Source organism: Phalacrocorax aristotelis, chromosome 3, assembly GCF_949628215.1.
Source record: "Phalacrocorax aristotelis chromosome 3, bGulAri2.1, whole genome shotgun sequence".
In the NCBI taxonomy this organism is placed as follows: domain Eukaryota; kingdom Metazoa; phylum Chordata; class Aves; order Suliformes; family Phalacrocoracidae; genus Phalacrocorax; species Phalacrocorax aristotelis.
The window spans coordinates 73,529,731-73,552,842 of NC_134278.1; the positions used below are offsets into that span (position 1 = coordinate 73,529,731).

Genomic DNA, 23,112 nt, shown 5'->3' on the forward strand with positions numbered 1-23,112 from the left:
GGGAGGGAGTCTACCTGCACTGGAAGTTTCCCCAGTAAATTAGGTATTTAGGAACTAGCATCTGAATGTAGACCAACCTCTTCTACTCCATACTAGACAGACTGAAGAACTGACCTTTTTTTGCCCATTAGTGACAAACTTCATGTTATATAGCATAGGCTCTGTAAACTTGCAGTTGAAGCCAAGCCAATATGAAATTGTATCTTGTTTGACTGGTCATCAAGATCTATCATATTTTTATCTAGTCAAGAAACATCAAAAACAGGCTAGGCACGTTCTACTGGCTAGTTACTGGAGTTGTGCAGCTATGATTAAAGACATTAAAGATTAGAAAAAGACAGCATACTGGAAATTAAACAGCTTATTAAAATTGAGTTTACAGTCTAAAAGGAGTAGTTCTGCAAGTGACTGAATAGGAAGATTATGGTAGTTCCAGGTTAGCTAGAAAGGTTAACTCAAACAAGCAAGGAACATGGTACAGCTTCCTTTAAGTGCTACAGGCTTTCAAAAAAAATTTTAAAGTAGCAATGAAGCTTTAAGTGTCCAGTAAACCTACACAAGTCTAATGGACACATTCTTTACAGTGGTGTCTGGTTGGAGGATGAGAAACCATGGACATAAGTTGAGGTTAGAGAGGTTCAGACTAGATAAACTTATGAGGGTAGTCAGGCATTGAAACAACTTTCCCAGGGCCATACAGTCTCCATTGCTGAGGGTTTTAAGACCAGACCACATGAAAGCCTGAGCACCCTAGTATGACCAAGCTTGGAGAAGGATGTTGGCTTCAAAGAATTCTTAAGAACCCTTTTATCTGAATTATCTTATGATCCTAAGCTAGTTAAACCCAATTTTATCTTATGCCAAGCCTTACTGTGGTAATTCAAAATAAGCCTTTAACATAGCAGCTACTAAAAGATAAAGATGTTTTCAAATGTCAGTGAAGGAATTTGCGTACGGGTTGGAACACATGATGTGAAGATTCATGTTCTCAAAAGACACACAGACAACGTACATAAGATGCCCAAATATATTTATTTGTCTCTTAAAAAGTATGTTATTCTTTAGAAAAAAAGACAGCCTAGGGAATCTCAATACAGATGGAAGTCTATCCAATCTGGCACATACTTCATGCTGATGTTTACTTAAACATCAGCACCATCAGACCAAGCAAGGTAAGACTTCTAAAGTCAGTAGCAATGAGGTACCGGGACAGAAGAAATCCTTAAAATGAACAGGTGCTTCAAAGCCTTTCAGCCAAGACAGCCAGAGTTCCAGAGTGTATTCAAGAACTGTGCAATCTCTCTAATCCTTTTTAGTTTCATTTGCTGCCAGAAATACACGAGTTACAACAAGGAAACATAAGCATCTCAGTATACAGAGTTACAAACTGGTAAACCAGTTCACCAGCTCTGAATAGTCAGTGCAGCAGTGTTCTAAAATTGAAAAAGTTTGAGTCTGGGTTTTTTTTTTTTCTTTTTGGTAGGCTAGCAAGAACCAGTTAAGCTATTTCCACCAAGACCTCTCTCCTCCCTCATGGTATTCAGAACCCTCTCAAGACAGAAGGAAAACAAAGCAAGTTCATTATCACAGGACAGTAAGATATTTACATTTTGCACTCTTGGTAAAGTTTTCCGTGTTAGTGCATTAACAAGTTACTGGATGTTTATTTCTGGATGTGCGTATGGGTGAGGTTACTATAACTATGTGCCAGCAGTATGACTGTATTCATTAATGTGTTTCATATGTAAAGTATTAGCTGACCATACTCTGTCTTCAATGGATGGAGAATATTTTTTTTAGTATCTCTATAACCATGCCTTTCCACACTAAGTGCAATCATTTACCCATATTGTTCTTACTCAGTGGTAAAAGCTATCTACTTCACTCACTCCTAGTGAGCACACTAAGACACCTCCCCATCTGGCATTGACCCCTTCAAGATTTCTGGGATGTCTTGATCCAGAACTAGAAATGAGACAAATCCTCATGGTAGGGGATAATAAATAGGGACAAGTATATAGGTGAGAAGTCAGGCTGAAGTGGGACATTACTGGGAACAGAATTTTACTGTAGAGACGCAAGTGTCTATTCAGGTAAAACCATGATAAGCAAGTCCTATTTGGAATGTAGCATATGTCCTAGAAGCAGATAGACACCGAATGTTGTCTTTGTTCCTTTTTAGGAGTGTAAGCACTCCCTTACGTTCTCCAGTAAGAAGACACTAATCATACATAGATGCAGCCACTCAAGCAAGTGAAGTGATAACTCACAAGATAGTTTCATGCTAAACAAGAATATGTAAACACCCACAAGAATCACCTATTCAGATGATACCAGACACCCCATATGGATTGTCACAACACAGCACCATAGCAGCAGTTTGATTTAAGGAACAGTCTTGCTGCTTATCCCATCACATTTACTGAACAGTGGTAGCATTAGCAGCACTGTGATTTACTCTCTGCTTTCAATGGGTCTAGGTCCAGTTTTGGTTTCCCCACATCATTCTCTTCATTAGGAAAGGTTTTGTAGTTGGCAAGGATGTTCTCCACCAAGAATCGAGCAGCTTCATCTATGTTGATGTTGTCCTAAAAAAATAAAATATTAAAAGCAAAGAAGTCAATGGTTTTTTAAATAGTCACACATTCCTATTAGAAGCTGGACAAATACAAAAACTATTCTACAGTTTCATCAGGATGATACAAACAGCTTAGATGCATGAGGGCATCGTTCATATATTTGCTTGTTGAAAAAATTATCAGAAAGGTTTGAGATGAAGTTATTCACCCATATTAAAAATAGGATACTTTGACTTTAATCTAGCACACAGTCACGGGATAAACGTCACCTGCATTTGGAAGACTCAGAAATGCTAAAGTGCATTTCTGCATCAGGAAAGATAATAGGCAATTGCACTGTTCATAGTTGTTCTATATTTTGGGGCCTTTTTCTGCTTCTGCTGCAGTTTGGATGCACTTACTTATGTAAAAAGACCTTCTCTATCAGCCACAAAACCTCAGCTAAATCAGGGTGCCTCATCTAACTACTCTACCTTTTCTTGTGCATGCATTGAAAAGTACCTTAACATACCCTCTAAAGAGGTGTGGATGGAGGATACCTAGAGCTCTGTTTCATTAGGGTATCTTAGTTATTGAGGGGCCAAGCTGGCCACTGCCAAGGGGCCTTTGGCCACAGCTTTGAGGTGGCTGGGCCACCTGTTAGCTTACCACAGGGCTGCCACATTTGGAATCACTTATCTTTAGTTCCAAACAAATACCACCCCAGTGCACTCTTCTGTCTCTGGAATTGTAGGTCTAAACTGTACATGAGCAAGGTTAGATCATGAGAACATTTGACATGTTGCTACTGCACTTTACAAGCTTATGGCTGTCAGCCACAAACTGCTCCTGGCAGTTTGCAGGTACGAACTTTTCCCTGCCCAGAGTAGAGGAGGATTCTCCTTATTTTAGTGTAAGGATGTTCATAATGTATTTTATGAATATTTATACTCTCTGAAGTTCTTTTGCCTATCCCTAATCCACAGGGAGTGGGACCTATATTACTGATTACTAGACTGAAGATTCCAGTATCAATTCCAGCAGAAAGGCAAAAGCAGATTATCAGGCTATTTAAGTGGGCAGGACTTCAAACCATGAACTGATTTGGTATGATTAGAAAGCAAGAAATCTGTCCTGAATTTTTGCTAAGCTATATTAACTACCTCTTCAAAGTCCTAAAGAGGTCATTGCATAACTGAACTAGGACTAATATCATCTAGACTTTTCTACACCAAGAACCTTGTTTTACACTGCCATGTCTGAAATGCCACCTAAAATGCAAGCTGTCACTACATTTCCACATTAGGTTTTGTTCCAGTGTTACTTGCATTTTTTTTCCACCCATGTTGAAGTTTTTGTATAGCAGTGTTATGGACAGCTTCAGCAAAGACATAACCCAAAGTAGAATCTTGGTATTCTTTTCAAGTATAAAGAGCCTTAAAATGTGAGTTTTTAGTAACAGATGGGTACATTTGAGAATTATTTGTTCAAATACAAACAAATTATTAGCTAATTTAACTAATTCCTGTCACTGTGTACCCTTCTTCCTTATTTTAAAGTGATCAGGAAAGGGCTTGTTACTTTATTTCCTATCAAATCCCTCCTACAGACTTTCTTCCATTTAAGAGTTGTTCAAGCATCACTTTGTGCCAGTTCATCAGCAACAGTTAAAGGGAGTAGCCAAGCCAGTAGAAAGGAGGGACTTAAGTTTGGCTTACCAGATAAAGGAGTTAAACCAGACCAGTAATTTGATCTGTCAGCCACATTGTCTTCATCTAGAAGACTCTTTCATGTTAAAGATCAACTGGGTTTTGAGGAACTGTTGGATTCAACTTTCAAGCATAAGCTTGCAGTAGCTTAGTTATCTGTGCATTGACCAAGTCTGTAGACTAAAAACTGTACAATATATGAAGTTACTCAAAGTTATCTGTTTGAATAAACTAGCTACCTTAGCTGAAGTTAATACACAGAACAATCTTTTTCTCCAGTTCAGTCTTAACACTGCCTGATAAAATAGGAAAGTGCTTTAGTGACATTATCATCTGGGTGGGTTGTAACAAGTGAGCAAATAGCTTGTTCACGTCTGGAGTCTTACTGCTTCCTACATGAAACAGCTTAGACAGAAGCTGCAATTGAAAAGCCTGCACCTAAAGGTTACTTGTATCTTTTGGACAGTTTGATCAGCGTTTAGTAGTAATAATATCTGAAGAATGATACTGATCCTGACACATGCAAGAAGAAAAAGCTTATCTAACTCAGTTAAAGTTTTCCAGTTAGTTTCAAGGTTTTCAGAATTTAAGATGCAGTTCTAGTGTAAATCAAATGTACTGCAAGTCTTCCAAATTTTGCTGAACACTGGAGACTTGACTGTCACTTACTATACTTGATGATCATCTTCCCCACATGACTATATTCATCCATTCTTATACCTATATTTAGAAGAGTTAAAATATTTCTTTATACTCACCTTGGCAGAGGTTTCAAACCACCCAACAAAGCCACTTTCTCTGCAGAACTGGTCCATTTGAGAGGGATTCTGGCTGCCATCTTTCTTCTGGTCACACTTGTTTGCAAGAAGAACAGCAGGTATGGGGCTGCCATTAGGAAGTAGTACTTTACTGTCCAAATCATGCTTCCATTTTGAAACAGCCTCAAAAGTGGAACCTCTTGTGACATCAAAGACCACAAAAGCACCAACTGCCTCTTTATAGTATACTCTGGTCATATTTCCAAAGCGCTCCTGGCCTGAAAGAGAGGACAGTGAGATAGTATATTTATATTTACACTGACTACAGTTCACATTTAAATGTGCTTCTGTACCAGGTTAATAAGTACAAATTTGGCATTGAGGTCTAGTCATCTAGCTCATATAACATTGCCTCTTCTATCCTACCTTATCTCATTGTAACAGCCATTATGTGCATAATGTAAGTCAGATGCTAAAAGCAGTCTGCAATCCCAAGTAGCACTTCATATTTTTTTCCCCACACTTATTGTTGAGTAGTATTCTTTGACAAGTAATGCCTAAAAATACTACCAGCACAGCCAAACAAATTCTCCTCAAAAAAGCTTCTGTAAGATTTAGATATAAACCTAATCACTTCGGCTAGAAACTTAAGCATACCCAGAGACATTTTCTGGAGGGTGAGCAATAAGAGTTTCCACAAGCTCCAAGGCTAAACAGATTTGAAAGCATCATCTGACAGTCACCTACATATTTTTTTCCATAGGGACAAGCTCAAAAGGAGCTAGTTTAACAGTTCCAGCTAAACCTGTTATCTCTGACTTCATCTTTTAAGTCAGGTACCTTCTCTGGAATAATAATTTCCAACTGTAAGTCTAGCAAATCCTGGGATTGCTGTAGAACAAGATGACAATTATTCACACACACACAAAATATAAAGAAAACCAATGGTCAGTGAGTATAGTCAACCAAAGCCTTTTCTTATTAAGTACAACTACTGTAGTCAGTATAGTTGAAATGTAGAATTAGAGTGCCAGTTCACTTATTATTCTGTTTGGAAGGTCAGATCATCATGCTGTAATTGTATTGGAGTAGACGTAGCAGTGTCAAGTGCAAGCATGTTGCTTAGGAAGTTCAGGCTCCTAAATAGCTTTCTGCTTTGTTCATAAGTCTTCACTGGGAAAAGTAGTCCCTGCACTTTATAATTCAGTTTTACAGTGCATCACTTCAGCTTTTAGCATTTAACACGTATGCAGCTTTAGACTATATAGAGAAAGTAAGAATCAATTGAAACATAGTTATCCTCTGTTTATAAACATTCAAGTCTGCCTTTGATTAGCAGAGACAAGTAGTTGCAAGAAGAACTGGGTATTATAATCTCAGAAACAGCTGGGAATTCGTTAGGTGAAGGATCTTGACAAGGGATCCTATTTAGCAGCATGTTTTTCTAGCTCAATTGCCTCATTTTAGTGTCAGTACTTCAGTATACAGATTAGCTCATTCCCAATAACATTTTCAGAAAAGGTTGACTAAGCAGCTGTTAGAATTGTCAGAAAGCAGCAGCAGCTACAGTATAGCTCTCTGGAACTTCAAAACTCTACAAAGAGGACTTCATTTCTGGCTGTTCAACTTTAAAGTATGATGCTGTATAGAGCATCACTAGCCAGCATATTCTGAGCAGTGAAAATTGCACATTAATTTCTTCACTGCCAGCTCATTATCACCTGTGCACAAACAGGGAGCATGCAAGAGGAAAACTCTTTCCTCCATATTCGAAGTTCAAGTTTTAAAGCAGCATTTATGCTGTGGACTCTGAGGCCAGCAAGCCAGGCACCAACCTGCATCTCAGTGACTATGTCACTGGAAGAGGCATATTGCTGACACAAGTCTCCTAACAGTGCATACAGAACTTGTATACAAGGAACTCACATTGTCTTCCTAGGCCTTTCCAAGCTGGTTTCTTATGCCTAGAAGATGGTTTTGGTATAGCCTTACTGCAGATTGTTGTACCATGTGCCCACTGTTTTCATTAATCAAATACCAGTACAAAAGATTTTGGCCAGAAGGCTTTTACTACTGCAGATGAAGTGTGCCACATCCAAAGAAGCTTTACCTTTAGATTATGGGGACTTTATTTTTTTAAAATGGAGCTGCACAGGGTCAAATTTAGTTACATCAGTTACTTCATATGGCACCACACAAGCTATGAGGAGCTCCTTCTCAGCTTCCTTATTTGTTTAGCTGTTAGTCTCAACATTGATTCCTGTTAGACAGGAATGCCTCCAAACTCTGCTAAAGCCCTGAGTCTTGTGTCCAATTCAGGCAGTATATCCCTTCACAGCATAGTACAGGCCCACAAACAGTGTAATCAAGGTCTACAGTACTCTGTACCAACCTCAGTCTTCTACAGAAAGATTTCTTCAGGTTTGGCCCCAAAATGGTCTAGAAATGGACACCACTTGCTGTTATTTACATGAGACTGCACATGAATTTGAAAAAGTGTGGGGAACAGTCCCTTTAGCCCTTCCTATTCATTTGTTGAATATCTGTGGGGATTTCAGTCTTCAAATTAAGGCTATAAATTGTTCCAAAAAACTTGATGGATGTTTATATAAGAAATTAAGTTGTATTGATTAGTTGCAGAAAGGGTTGCTAGACTGTTACCAGCAAGGCATAGAGACAGCATAATCACTACATGTGAAAACTAAGTTGTTTGGAAGTTTCGGAAAGGATTATCAGGTAGTTAACATTTCTCAGATAGTTGTGCATGCTGTAGATGTAGCTGATCACAGCCATGTTTCATGTCCACAGTGAGGGACATGACAACTGCCTGAATCTCTTCCTGCCTACTGCTCTCCCATCCAAAAAGGCTTTAAAGATAAGGAACAGTTAGCAAGGAAGCCATACTAGTATCCTACAGCAATAACTCTTGCTGAAGCCTGCACAAAACAGTTGGTCTAAGGTGTAGGAGAGAGACTGAACTAGTACCAGGTCACATATATCTTCCAAAGAAAAGAAACAATGTTACAAAGTATACCTCATAACCAAATTTGAAGAGACCTAAACACCACCAAATATTTTTCTTAAAAAAATAGGGGAGCTAGCCTTGGCCAGAGTCTGGTCATCATTCACATAAGTTTGTCAATTCCATTTCCAAGAGAATTCCCATCATCTTACCACAATCAGCCTTCCCCACCCACCTGGCCCAATGCCTCTGTATAAGCTGGAGGACTGCAGTGACTGGTAATCAACCAAGACTGCCTGGCAGTTGCTTCCTTGACACAGGTGATCTCTCATACCCCAGTATCTCCCAGACTACATGAAGCTTTAACACATGGCAGCTCCTTCCCCTGTTGGTAAAAGCGAGACATGCTATACCAGAAAGGTGATGACAGTCTTGTAGTGGAGCAGCAGGCTAGCTGAATCCCCTCATGGGGACCTGATCAGGAGAGAGGCCATGGCAAGTGGCTGTGCTAACTGGCAGATTCAGGAGCTCTGGAATAATGCAGAAGCCAAGGCTTGCTTTGTACAGTTGCTTTTCTCATTGTATGAGAAGACAGCAGTTCCAGTAGGAGTATAAGCCTGCACTGAACTGTACTTTCTACTCTTTAGCAGTCAGTAAGAAAGCATGGGCTTCAGCTGTCCAGAACAATCATTTAAGTATTATTTCTAGCTGGCTTTACTGATAGAAGTTGAACTGTTTGCTCTTATACTATAAGTTTTGGATTTGGAGAAACATTAATACATATTCTTCTGTAATGTAAATTTGGGTGAAAGCAGACAACTGATGTGTGTATCAGCAGAAAAGCCTCTACCTTTACTTATTAGTTTTAAGCTTTACATTAGGAGGATCTGATAGCCCTTACCCCTAAAAACACATACAAGCTCAACACCGCTGTAGTATTACAGATTAATGCCTTTTAATAGGTCAGGTACTTCAGAATAGGCAGCACTTATACTGGAATGTATCTCAAATCCCAAACCAGTTTATTACAGAGCTGCTTTCACCTCTAGAATTCACATCCACTAACAACAGATCTGACCTGCATACTAGCTCATGACTCCTCCATCCTGCCTGGGGGTTTAACAAGGATGGATATATTCTTTTTATTCCACAGAAGACAGAAGCAATAACACATGGCCTGTCTAAGAGATAAGAGTTTTGTCATGGTAAAAGATATATAGCATGAGGCAGGAAGAGAATTCAGTATAAACTGAGCAGACTTTCTTTGCAATCCTGTTATTACTGACAATGCACATGCTTTAGGCTGAACTTCTTGTAGGGGATACAGAGCATTCTAGACAGCCTGTTGAAAATTTAACAAGACTTCCAGGCAAAGCTTTTGTAAGTGCTTTCCTGCTTGCAAAAATCTCATACAGAAGCAGCAAGCTGTAGAACACACCACTCCTCCAGCATTTGGAGTGTGAATACCATTCCCTATTTAGCTTATTAAAACTAAATTGGCTCAATTTCTTCCATGCTCAGTTCAGCCAGTGATTTGTCATTCCCTTTCCTATGTCCAGCAGAATTTTTACTGTAGTCATTTTGTCATGTATGAGAATGGAGTTGAGCTGTACCAAAAGTGGATCATACCCCCAGGGGGGAAAAGGCTAAGTGATCAGATGAAGCTAGACTTAAAGTCTCCAGTGCATATAAACATAGAAGGAAGATGACAGCAAAATTACTTGTTTACTACAGCAGTATGGAAAGGACATCAGAGGATTAATCATTCTGGTAGTCCTAGCGCCCTGACAGAAACCTCATGGTACCAAAGTTATCCCTTCTCTGTGCTTTAGGGGTTCAGATGAGATGAGGAGTTAAGCTACAGGGCAGTCATGGGGATCAGAGGTTTTGTTTGAGGGTATGGAAGTGGCTGCATGCAATGCAAAGTTCTGCATTCTCTAACCACAAAGTTTTCACATCTAAATGACTCGGCACATATTGTCACAATATTTTCCATTAATTGCACCACCAGTAGGTGAAATACTTGCATAATGTCAGGCATCAGGAACTAATAAAGTTCCTTACAGCAGCACCACAGGAATTAAATTTAGTTTAAAACTGTATCAGAGTCTGGGAGCTATTACTGCTTCCCAGTTTACAATATAAGAGGAGTAAACCATCAGTTAAAAACAACATGAAAAAAATTATAGCTAGGTCTGACATTGGAAGCTTTATCTTTGTCCTTTACTTCACTGCAAAAAGTAAGTTATCATCATAAGATTCAGACACTGTCAACCTTGCCTTGAAGTACATTTTAAAGAGTTTCTATAGCAATCTTTCCCAGTGTAAGGAATTAACAGGAGTCCTGTTTTTCACAGCTGTGTCACTTGTTGTGGCAGTTCTTGGTTTTAGTTAACAGGAATAACCCTACACTCCTACCATTATATTTACTCTTAACTCTTCCTGTGTGGTGGGAACTGAGGCTAGAAAAAGCAAGTTAAATGTACAAGTGAGTGCTGGATATGCATGTTATGGAGTTTGTCAGGTTCCATCTCACAGACTACTTACCATACCTAGAAGTCTTAATATGTGTTAATTTGTATAAACTAACAGAAACCTACTGAAGGCCAGAAGAGTGAAGAAGCTTCCCCAGCTATACTCTTTTGCTGTGAAGGTAAATTCTGGTTTATCTCTGTCAAGAGCAACAGTACAGCATGAGATTCCCTACCTTGTAAAAATCTAAGCTAAGTCTATTCTGAAACCACACAACTCAGAAGCCAGAGTTCTGTTAGTTGCATTTAAACCCTTAACATCTTATTAGGAGTGCTGATGGACAACTGGACAAAGTCTAACTTCTTTCAGATGAGACTAGAGGTTCTGACATCCTCCAAAAATTGTCATTAATGAGGAAGAGAAAGATGACCAAAAGTTACAAAAGCCTGACAGCTAGAAGAATGGTGGACCAAATAGTTTCTTTTCATGAAGCAATGTTAGTTCAAGTTATCTTTGACAGGCTAATCAGCTTAATGGAGGAGCTCAAAATTTGTTTTTAACAAGTTGGCAGTTCCACATCAAATAAAATTAAACTAGAGATCTATAGTTCAGACTAAAGTCATCCACAAGTGAATGTACAACTAGCAGAAAATTTTTATTCCGAAGTAGTTTGCTGCTAACTAGAAGACCATTGCAATTAAGTTTTGTAGTTTTGCCCTGGGCCCAATAATACAGAATTGTCAAGTTTGATAAATAGCAAAAAGCCCTGAGTTTGTTAGTAAAGCCAAGCAGCTCTTGCTAACATTGTCCTTCAGAATGCTGAAGCTCACTGTTCAATTAGTTTAAAAGGCAGTTTAAGTTCAACAAAAATAAGGAATTTATTACACAGGATAAATCTAATCTATAAAACCAAGCAAAAAAAATTTATCCAGCAACACTCTAGTAGTGAAAAAATTATCAAGAGACCTAGTGAATCAAATTAAGAGAGTTCAAAACGCATAGAGGTAGTATCTTGCTAGTGTGTTTCAGTTATTCTGCTTTTCTGTCAACGGGTACTATACACTGTGGTGAACTCAGGCATCACAGGATGCTTATTAAGCTATAGTGAATGGTTGTAGTAAATCAGTTTTAGTCTGGGAACACTTGAACATTCTCCTTCCATCACAAGAAGGGTTCTCATATCAACTATTTACCATGACCACTAATATTCAATATTAGTCATACCAAAATTCAAGAAGGGTCATTAGTGACAGCCAGACTAACTCTAATTTGACTGCCAGCACCATCGCTCTTAGGTCCTTGCTATCAACTACTGACCATATTAGCCACAGTGTGCAAGCACAGTGCCACACTCTACAGATTAGTTGTTTCAGACAATTTCCTGGACCATGACAGACTTGTGCTTTTGTTCATCCAGACAGGAAAAAAAATATAATTCAACAGTAAGTGAAAATCTTCTTTCCAGTCTTCCTTCTGACACGGGACGGTCTAACCTAGTGAGAACTCTCTTCCCTGCTCCAGTTGTGCTGCTTTACAAAAAAATTTTCTCCAAGTCCCTGAATTTCTAGGATTAGACTTTCAAACACTAGCATCAAGGAATACCTGACCGACAACTCCTTATTTACAACTCCTGGTGGACAGGTCACTCAATATGAGCGAACAGTATGCTGCTGCAGCCAGGAAGGCCAACAGGATGCTGGGTTGCATCAAAAAGGGCATCACCAGCAGAGATAAAGAAGTCATTATCCCGCTCTACTCAGTGCTTGTCAGGCCACACCTGGAGTACTGTGTACAGTTCTGGTCCCGCTATACAAAAAGGATGTGGACAGGCTGGAAGGGGTCCAGAGAAGGGCCACCAAGATGATCAAAGGACTGGGAAGCTGCCATGTGAGGATAGGCTGGGAGAGCTGGGTTTGTTCAGCCTTGAGAAAAGGAGGCTCAGAGGGGATCTCGTCGCTATGTACCAGTACTTAAGGGGTAGCTACAAAGGAGATGGAGAGTCCCTTTTTACAGAGTCACATGGAGAGGACAAGGGGGAATGGACACAAGTTGCTCTTGGGGAGATTCCGATTGGACACCAGAGGGAAATTTTTCACACTGAGGACAGTCACCCATTGGAATAATCTCCCCAGGGAAGTGGTTGACTCGGCCACGCTGGACACCTTCAAGAGTTGTCTGGACAGGGTGCTGGGCCATCTTGTCTAGGCTGCGCTCTTCCTAGAAAGGTTGGACTAGATGATCCCTGAGGTCCCTTCCAACCTGGGATTCTGGGATTCTGTGAACTCCATCTCCCAGCAAAGTTCATGTCATTCAGTGTGGTATATTTAAGCTAAAGCACCATTCAAAATGGCTGGGCATGCAGCCCAAACCTCTCACTCAGTTAGGTGAGTTTTGAAAGGGACAGGGATTCAAAGTCCTTTAGGAGCCACAGGCAAGAACAGACTACACTTTGGATGCCTGTTGGTCCTACAGTTGGATGTTTGGCACAATACAGCAAATATTCAGAATTGCCCTGAGGATGCATCTCCCAGTTCTCCAGACATCTAATGTAGATTTTAACACTCCCTGGGTCAGGTGTGAGCTGACTGAGGCTCCTTTTTAGCTAGATATATCACTATGCTACCAGCAAGCTACCACTGCTGCCAGGAGTCCCCTTCCCCCCCAAATCAGCACTGCTTGTCCCAGAACTGTCTTACTCAATTAGATTGAATCTGTTATTCAGCAACAAGTAGGTTAACCAAACCACTATCAATATTATAGGACATGTGCAAGTGTGTCTACCTGTCTTTTCACATGGGTAGCAGCTGTAGGTTGAAAGTAGACAGACTCTGAGATGGCCAATGCTAGATTTCTCTCCACTCCTCATTCTTACCCATTTAAGCTATTACTGCAAAGTTGCCAAGCATTCAAACCACAGAAGTGTTGCATGATATTAGCAGCTCTAGCAGATATTAGAAACCTTTAAGAGTTTAAAAAAAAGCATGCCTAGCCTAACTCACATTCTAGCATTGTGAAAGTAATATTTGGTATTTGTGGTTCTGGTGACAAACACTAAGAGGTTAAAAAGCAAGAACTACAGGAATATCACTGACTAGTGCTATTACAGTTTCTAACAGACAAAAGCAGCCTCAAATGATTCTAAGTGAATTGCTAGTGTCCTTTCATACTAAGGGTAGTTAAATAACTGATCACTGGATGGACCTCTTCCCAACAGTTACTGTCCCAAACCCTTCAGAAGAACAGTCTTCAGGGAAAAGGTAACCAGCCAGTTAGTCCTGTTCAACTGACTCCCACTTTACCTTAAGAGATGACCTTTAGTACTCTGGTTATGTCTACATTCGACAGTGGCAGGGTGCAGCTGAAGCAGGTCTGTAGAGTGAGACTGCCAGAGACCTGACATCCACAGTATACCATATATACAGTATGTATGAGATAATTACTCTGTACTAGTTGAAAAGTCACTGAAGAATATCAGTTTGGGTGCAGCAGTATTTTATCATTTAGTTTATAACAAAGTGTTTTCACATGTTCTTAGAAGTCACTATTTCTTTCTGAAATGGTAGGAAATAGTTTGCTCTAAAGTTTCATTGCACAACAAAACCAGTTTCTAGCCTAATAATTTGTTAGCTACCTGAGTTTTCAATATCAGTGAGTACTCTTTCCATTCACTGTTTGCTATCGTTATACATTATCCTAAAGCAGGACAGTCCTGTTCATTACCAGTGCTCTTGCAGTTTCACTGACGTGCAAGCGCTCAGAAGTTAGATGCCTGATTTCAGTCAGGAACACTGACCACATCTATCATCCTAACAGATGGAAAAAGGACACCATTCTCTTTCACAAAGATAGAAAGCCTTCCTCAAAAAAATGGCACAGCTCTCAGTTGCACAGGGAATTTTACAGCAAGACTGATAAACTTTTCATTGCTACCAGTAGCCTTGGGCTAATCTAATGATTTAAGATTGTCTAAACTGACTTTACTATCTTGTCTTTAAGAAGTTTAGAGGCAATACCCTGCACTTATGGTTCAACTGGCTTTGTCCAGTATCAAATGTATTCTATATAGAAGTATGACAGTCATGTTTGTATAAATTTCACCTGTTTTGCTGTTTATCAAAGAAGCAAACAAATTAACAAGAGAAGCCCCTGACTAAGCACAATATTTCCATCCCTAGAAAAGTAGAGTTCAACCAAGCAAAATGATTTCTAACTAGCTGTCAAGTGCTCTCCTTGCATTAGTATTCAGAAAAAAGCTGACAGTCCAATCAGTGCAGCAACAGCATGAATTGCTATTTCCTACCTTGCTTTAACTAGACTTAAACAAGTCATCTTCCAGAGTTAAGCTGTTTTCAGGCCTGACACCCTTTAATCCATCTCCTTTGGTGCACTGTCATGCAGCCAGAGCTGTACTTTATACTTCACAGTGATGCCACTCTGCACTACAGCATTTCACAGCACACAGGAGAACAATCCTAAAGTCAGTTTGTCTCAAGAACAACTTTATCACGAGACTGAAAAAATGTTAATCTCTAAAATGGTCAATGTGTCATGGCACATTGTGTGACTGGAATTTTGTATCAAATAGCTGCCACTTTGCTGTACCCAGCACTCTAGCCTGGGAGCATTTAAAGAACGAGTTCCCACAACCTGTTTGCAGGGATATTCAGAGCCTTTTTAATCTATTATTTGAAAAGCCACTAAAATCCATATAAAAAGAAATATTGGTTTTCATTTGCTGCTAATCTAGAAGCCACTGCCACTGAAAGTTTGCTATGCTTTCTCTAGACAGTTATTCGTTTCTAAAGAAGCTCTGTAAACCCCTGAAATCCCATCATTTTTCAAAGCATAGTTTTACCACCCCATCTACTGTTGTTCTGTGTCTCCATAGCCAGGAGACCTTTGAACATCTAACATTCTACCACAGATAGCTTGGGAAGCATGCTGCGCTTTGTAGTCACTGCTTCTTGCTGGTCATGCCAGCTTTAACACCTGCAAGAATTTTGCAAGAGTTATTCCTATGCATTCATATGAAAATATAAACAGAAATTCCCTTACTGCAAATCACTTCGTTCTGACATGGCATATCACATTTCAGAACTTCTGAAGTATTTGAAGGGAACAGTTTACACCAGACTGCAAAGGCAAGGCAATGGTTACCACTGGACTCCAAGGAAGGTATTTTCAACAGCTGCGAAACTGAATCACAGTGGCCTTGCTCACTATTTAAGGGAAGAAGCCTATTTTGCACAGCATGTTGGAGCCTTTTTTTTTAAAGCTAAGATTGTTTTCTTTCCTGCATTCTGTAATACAGGTAATTAGTTTAGAACAACCCCTTTACAGCACTTGCCAACTCAAACTGTACATGTGTACATGCACTTCAGTAACACCCTGTCCTACTGTGTATGTAAAGAAAACCAAATGTTAAGAGGCAAAATGGAGACAGATAAGGTGAAGAACCAAGACTTTAAAGCTGCAACACTGGTGCAAGGCAAGTTGATAAAAGTAGATTTACATTCATGTAAACTCCATACATTAAGTGAAGAGTGTATATCTAATACTGTCTACACCAGTTTGTCTCTGAAGGGTAATGCACTTGACTAGTCAAACCAGCTTAATTTCCCAGCTGCTTGAGTCAGTATCGTATGAAGGGCAAGAATTTAGTCAATACTTGCCTCTAAAAAGCTTATGATCAATGTAAGTTAAAAATTTCTGCAAAGACTTGTAGTTTTATAATTTGACCCCAAAATTATGTTGTGTAATATATACTATTTTTCCTCTTGTCTGCTGCATTGCCCATAAGAACTTAGGTATCATTTCCCCCTGCCCATTTGATGGATACCCATCCATCCTTTATTCTCTGCATCTGAGTGCTAGGGAAGTATTTTTATTTTTGTGGTCTTGTAGAAAGCATAAAGCTTCTGAGCAACTACTATGTATGGTATGAACCTTATCTATTTGAAAATAAGGCTGAAGCACCATCTATTCCATAGTTATTAGAAGCTCAAGCACTAAGTGCTTTTCCATTGTTGACAGAAGTTAAGAATACCTGCAAGATCAATAGAGCAAACTTTCTTTTAAGCATGTACTAAATCAGGTGGTCTAAGATCACATCTTTAACCCATTTCTTGTAGGACACCTAGAAAAGCCTATGGAGAAATTCTAAGCTTATTTCCAAGGCACTCAAAGAACATCTGTCTCAATTCTACCATTTAACTGAAAATTAACTGAACAGTCCTGTCTTGCATAATCAAAGTTACCATGCTAAACTGCCTTACAACACCAACCTCAGGACAGCAACATTTCCCATATGCTTATGGAATTCTATCAGCACACAGGCTTTGAGAAGTTTAGTCCAAACCTTCACCAATACGGATGATTCAGTACCCCACTGGTAAAAGAAGGAAACCGCTTCATCGGGAAGACCAATAACCATACCTTGCTTGATAGCATTTCATAAAAAATTACTTAAATAGAAGAATTCAAAAATAAAGCATGTTGACATCCCGAGTCTGTATTCAGAGATGTCTGAAGGCTGGAGACACACCAAAGAGAAACAAGCTTAACATGTTCAGCACTTATTTGGATACTTAGCTGTAGAGCTCCAAGTTCAGCAAGTTATTCTCAGTTGAAAGCTTGTAACTAAAATTCAGCTGTTCGAGAAGAGTCACAAGAAAGGACACCCACACAGCTTTCCCACAGAGGGGTGGTTTCTAGAAGGAGACCTATAATACCCCTTCAGTTCTGTTCCTTGCCTCTATTGCTTCTAAGACAGCGATCAAAACCTTTCAACATGAGCAGGCCTTCTACTTTCCCCTCCTCAAACTTTATCTACTAATCTTGCATGTTTCCAGCCAACATCATCCTTAACTAGTTTTTCTCATATGAGATTTATACTTAAGTGTGTGAAACCAGGAAGCATTCAGAAATCAGTCACAGGTCTTTAAAGTCGTCTTCATCAGTGTGGACTTAATCACATAAAAGATTCTCCAACTCTGACTGGGAGTTTTCTGACCTGCCTCAGCTGTTACCAGAATGGTAGTGCTCCCATCTCGAGAAGAAGGCAGCTGCTGCTGGAACCTCCATCACCATATAAAATAGAAAATAAGCTCAGATCACTTACCAGTTTCTGAAAAAGCTCTGACCTCCAAGTTCCACAGCCATTGCTGATACAGTTACTTATGTGCACATTTTTCACTCTTCCTTCCTCATGATACTCATTAGCTATCTTTGTAACAGTGAGGGGGAAAAAAACCCACACTTGGGGGCAGGTTATGCTTAGATTCTCTTGCCTCCGCTCTATACTCACTTATGTAGAGCACATTTAGAACACTGAAGTACAACCATTCTTCTTCCTTTTGGCTAATTTCATAACCACTCTTTTCCAGTTAAAGCAATAAGTCAGTTTTAATGAACACTTTTACAAAGAAATTCTAATAAATTCCTGGAAGAATGGTGCTACTACACCAAAGTTAATGCAGAATTACTCAAATCTTCAAAAACAAGTTTATCTACCAGTTGTCATTACTGACATTCTTCAGGAGAAGCCAAGTTCAATCTGTGACTTTTACCACCCCCGCCCTCCAGAGAGGGGCATGTTCATACAGGCTAATGTGACTGACAGAAACAGCCAATGTGATCATCAAGCAGCAGCTAACACTACTCAGTGGCTGGTCACCTTAGATCAGATCAAAAATTTTTATGATACAGAATGTCCTTAAAGTGTTATTTCAATGATAGTTATCCACGTTTCATCAATATGCTACATTCATCTCCTACACTATGTTGTGGTCAGTGCAGTATACCCAGTAAAACAGCATGCTTGTCAAGTAGGAATCTCTCGTATTGAAATAGGGAAGTGCTTTTAAAGTCTATCAAGATTCCTTTGTTTTGTATCTCTCTACCACAACGACTCGTTCCTATCTCCTATTTATTTCGCCAATTATTTCTGTCCTTTGATCAAGGGGGTTAACCTGGTTCTAACTTTCAGAATTTATCCAGGAAGCAAGATTTATCATAACTCCATATGTCAAGGTAAAAACAAGACAAGAGTAATGCCTAAGGGCAGCTAAGGTTTAGAAGTTCGCTCCTGTATGAGCATGCATGTAATCTGTTCAGCTTCAGCTTCTTTCAGAATACTTCCTGCTGCAACCAAGATTATTTGACAGTGACTGCTCAGTCTTACTCCCAAGCTTTTTCATCTCCATTATTCAAGAAGCTACAACTTGTGTCTAAAATATAAAACCACCGAGTATTTCTGCAATATACAAGTCTAAGCACAACAGTACCCTTCTTAGCCCTTCACTATTTCGCACACACACCCCCCCCCCCCCCTTGATCCTGCTGCAGGAATTTGCATTACTTTACCTTCCAACAGGAAGGCTATTTTCACCAGAAAATTAGCATGGGCCATATAACGCACTCATGCTCTATTCAATAGAATTATCTAGTCACTAAAAAACCACTCAGCTCACACAAGAAATTGAAGTCACCCAGGAGCCTGCTGCATTGCAACACACAGCACAACATTCATCAGTTTGGGTACAATCACACCAGAAACCAGCACAGTATCTGCATTACAATCTTTAGCTGATGACTGAACTACATGGTTAGTTCTTATCATCGATTCAGGTACAGAACCTTAGGTTGCAGCACCCAGCTCTTTGCTGAAAGCTTTTTATGAAGAACTGTTAAGTATGAGCTTTGATCTAGAAAAAATAACATGCCTTACTATGCTTAAGGGTTAGCCTTTAATTCAGAGTCCTTTTTACATGCATCAAAATCAATTCAGAATGCCAGCACTATACTGTTTGCAGGGAAGTCACATGTAACATTACTTACCATAAGATTTAGATCTCTTCAAAAGACCTAAAGCTGTTTGTCTGCACACACCAGCAGACAAAGTTATCTACATGAGCTGTTGAAAGCCCGAAGACAGTTGGGCTCATGAGTTAGAAGGGAATGACTATCACATGCTCAAATACTTTGTTACATACTTTAATAAAGCGTTCAGGGAATATGTGCTATGACTATGGAGAAACCATCTTCAACCTAGTTCTCTAATAATTTCTATGTAAGCCTTTTAACATCCTCAGGCGTTTAGAAATATTCATGAGTATAGGTGTAGAAAGCTGTAGAACACATTCCCAGGTCAAGGACTTCAGCAGTTTTAAGACCATGGGTACTAAAATCCTTTTTATTTTAATGATTAATGCTTAAATGAAATGTCAAGTTCTGTAGGTGCCTGAACTGTTACTCTCATACTGGCTAAGCACAGCCCAGTCAAATAACACTAAGACTAAGATTACTTCCCTTCTTGGTCTTTTTTTGATGGGGGAAGGACCCCCAGCCCATTGGAAACAAATTAGCCTAAACTACCAGATTAGACATAAGAGTTTGGAGTGCAAATTGCAAGCCAGTTGTATTTTCCTTTTTCATTTTTGCTAGGGAAAAACTAGTCAGGAGTTTCACACAAGACTATGCACAACATTGTAATACAGGAAAATTTTTGCCCATTTAGTTTAGCAGGGCATCATTTGCAATAGGTCTGGAAGTATTTGAGTAGTTACTGCAATGTCCATATACAGGAAAAAAATTATTCTTCAATCTACCTGCAATATTAGCACAAGCCTCCAGGGATTTATCAGCAGCTCTTAACTCAGTCTTCACCTAGCAGTGTCCAAGATACACTAAAGGCAATAATCAGGAGGGAAAAAATACTGTATTCTAGATCTTTAAATTAATGCATGGGGGTGTTGACAGGACTTCCTATAATGTAAACAGGTTCAGTGCAAACTTGGTTACAAGTTACAGCAAAGTTTCTGCCTGGCCTGTTGAAACAGATTGCTTTGGCAAAGCACACAGCCTACCCCAGTCTCAGAAACCAAGGGCTGAGGAAAAGTTAAATCCAAGAGTGGCAGCCTACCAAACCCCAGGATCCTGACAGTCTCCCCTCTCTAATCTTTGGAACCCCAGACTTGCTAGAAACACACAGTGTTGTGGCAGTTGCACTGATACTGGCAATTGATTTAAAGTTAAAACTAATCCATAGAAGGGATGCTTTGGAAGAGGAAGCTTGCAAACATTTTACTCCCTCTCCAAAACAGCAATTAGAAAATATTTTTGTTCGCTGTACAGGCCAGCAGCAGAAAGATCTATGACATGTTTCAGCATATGGCAGTAAAAAGCAGGCTTTTTGGTTTGAAGAATCATATTTGAAGTATTTTAAGATAACCTTTAGAGCAGAAGGACAAGAAGCTGACGTACAGCTGGTCTGTCACAGGGTTACAGCAGCCACATGTTACACTTCCTCTCTTCTGAGCTTCCACTTGATAAAGTGTAGAGTTCACACAAACAGTAACTACTAGTTGTTATCCTAGTATCTCCCAGTAGTGTAGTTAAAAACATCTGTGTTCAAGCTTAAAGTCTATTTTTTCATATCCAAGGAGATATTCTGAACATGATAGAGAGGGAAGAAAAGAGCTGCACACAAAGCTAGAAATGCAATAGCAACTTGAGATGATTTAGGAGTTGAGGACACAGACTTCTTACAAGACTACAGCAAACCAGAGTTTGTTCCCACAGCATAAGCAAAGTCAACCATGATAGGTATTCAGTAGGAATCTTTAAGACAACTATGTTAAAGAACAGTTTTGAACTACATATAGGAAAGGAATGACATGTAGATTAGGTACGTGAACAGGGCTTTTCAGCTTCCATGTGCTCAAAGTGCCTTTTTGATACACAAACCCATAATCTGAATGTAGAACTAGTTTTGATTTGAGGGTAATGATGACAATAATGATTTGAATGTAGAACCAAGCATAACACAAGTCCCATTCCCTCACTGCACGTTGCAGGGACATAAGTTACTTTCAAGTTACGGAGGTGACTCCAAACATGCAAAATTTGAACATACTTCCTTTAAGGGCAATTTTAGCTATTTGAGTTACCTTTAACCTGTAAAGTGTGCTTGCTAAGCATAATCTGCTTGGAAATATATTTATTTCCTCTGAAAGTGTTACAGAGCCATAACCATGAATGAATTTAAGCAGTAGTCATAACCAAGGCCACAGGTGCCTGGGCAAGCAGGTCAGGAGGAGCAGCATGAGCAGGAGCCCTCCGGGAGCCAGCGAGCAGATCGAAGCAGCTTTTTGAGGACTGCTGTAAAACCCTGGGCCAAGCCAAGAGCCCCACATCAGCTAGCAGGAGCACACACAGCGTACAGAAAGTAAAAAACTTCACTCCCACATCAAGACCTCCCTCTGCTTGTGCCTCAAACGCAGACAAGAGGGGTTGCAGGTAACAGGGGGAAGAAGAAAAACAAGAAGGCAGACTTCACAGTCAAAATATACTTTCCTCCGCAGAGGCCAGGCTCCGGGACCCCAGACAGCCGGGTTCACAGGCCGCTGCCCCCTCGGGGCTCGCCCTGCAGAGAGGCGCCCGCCCCCGGCCCTTACCTGCTATATCCCAGAGCTGCAGCCGCACCAGGGTCTTGCTGTCCCAGTTGATGACTTTGAGTGCGAAATCCACCCCGATGGTGGCCCGGTAGTGCTGAGAGAAGAGCTGGTGCACGTACCGCTTGATAATGCTAGTTTTACCCACGCCCAGCTCCCCGATGACCAGCACCTTGAAGAGATGCTCCCGGCACTCCGGCACGCCGGAGCCCGCTCCTTCCCCGCCCGCCATCCTCGGTCCTCCCGCGGGGCGCAGCGCTGCGGAGCCCGGCGGGGACGGCGTGGGGAGGCCGGGCTGCCGGGACCGCGGCTTTCCCGCCTCTAAACTTTTCCAGCCGACAAACTTTCCTCCAACTTTCCCCGGCCGGCTCCCCGCTAGGCCAGCCCACACCGGGCGGGGAGGCCAGTAGGGGAAGACGGAGTGGGAAGGAGGAAGGGAGGGAAACCCCGCAACCACCTGACTGCAATCACAGGACGCGGAAACTCCGCGGCCTTATGAAAGCCTGGGGGAGGGCGGTGGGGAGGGGCAGGGGGAGGACCCGGCCCGCCCCACAGCTGCGGGATACCGGGGGGTTTTGAGGAGGGGGGTGGCGGAACGGGATCGCTGGGTCCCGCTGCAGCTGCCTCGGCTCCTCGTCCGGGCGGGATGGGCTGTCCGTGGGACCGTGTCCACGGTCCTGCCAGGAAGAGCGGGTGGGGTCGCCAGCCGTAACGGGAGCTGGCCCTGAAAAGGGGGCTCACGCCGAGGAAGTTTCAGCTCCCTGCCCGTGGCATCCTCTGCCCCCTTTTACTGGTTGTGGCAGCAAAGTTTTCTCTCGATAAAGCTGGGGGGAGTGCCCCTTCTCTGAAAATACTCAGAGTTTCTCCCCTCTGTTCGGCAAAGCATGTTACAGCCAAAGAAGTTCGTGGGACAAAGACTAACTCCAGTAACCCACGCTCGCACCCACAGTTGCCCCTCCGTTACTGGGCTTGCTGGATCCCCCACCTGCAGCCAGCCTGGGGCCCCGTGAGCTCTGGGTTTTTGCACCCAAGCCACCTCCCTGGGCTTGCACACCCTGCAATAAGGCCTGTAACTGCACACCAGGGCAGGGTGGTGCTGAGCTCTCCCTGTGCAAACAGACTGAGGGCGGAGGAAAGAGCAGTGACGTAGCGTAGGCCATCATGCAGAAAAGGCTCAGGTAACAGGATGAAATCACATCC

At 41.0% G+C, this 23,112-nt stretch overlaps 1 protein-coding gene across 1 annotated transcript; it reads right to left on the reverse strand.

Moving 5' to 3' along the window:
• Window positions 1–1,013: 1,013 nt before the first annotated feature.
• RAB32 (RAB32, member RAS oncogene family) lies at window positions 1,014–22,952 on the reverse strand. The gene is made up of 3 exons (XM_075087999.1): window positions 21,916–22,952; window positions 5,026–5,303; window positions 1,014–2,588 (listed from the first exon to the last, which is right to left on the reverse strand). The coding sequence occupies exons 1-3, from the start codon at window positions 22,142–22,144 to the stop codon at window positions 2,439–2,441; spliced, it is 657 nt and encodes a 218-aa protein (XP_074944100.1). The 5' UTR covers window positions 22,145–22,952; the 3' UTR covers window positions 1,014–2,438.
• Window positions 22,953–23,112: the final 160 nt, after the last annotated feature.

Bases quoted from the DNA above. Each gene is read 5' to 3' on its own strand.
- RAB32 (XM_075087999.1), bottom strand. From the start codon at position 22,144: ATGGCGGGCGGGGAAGGAGCGGGCTCCGGCGTGCCGGAGTGCCGGGAG. The intron at 5,304-21,915 runs GTAAGGGCCGGG...CCTCTCTTTCAG, and splicing joins GCAGCTCTGGGATATAGCAG to GCCAGGAGCGCTTTGGAAAT. The intron at 2,589-5,025 runs GTGAGTATAAAG...TTATTTTTTTAG, and splicing joins GGTTTGAAACCTCTGCCAAG to GACAACATCAACATAGATGA.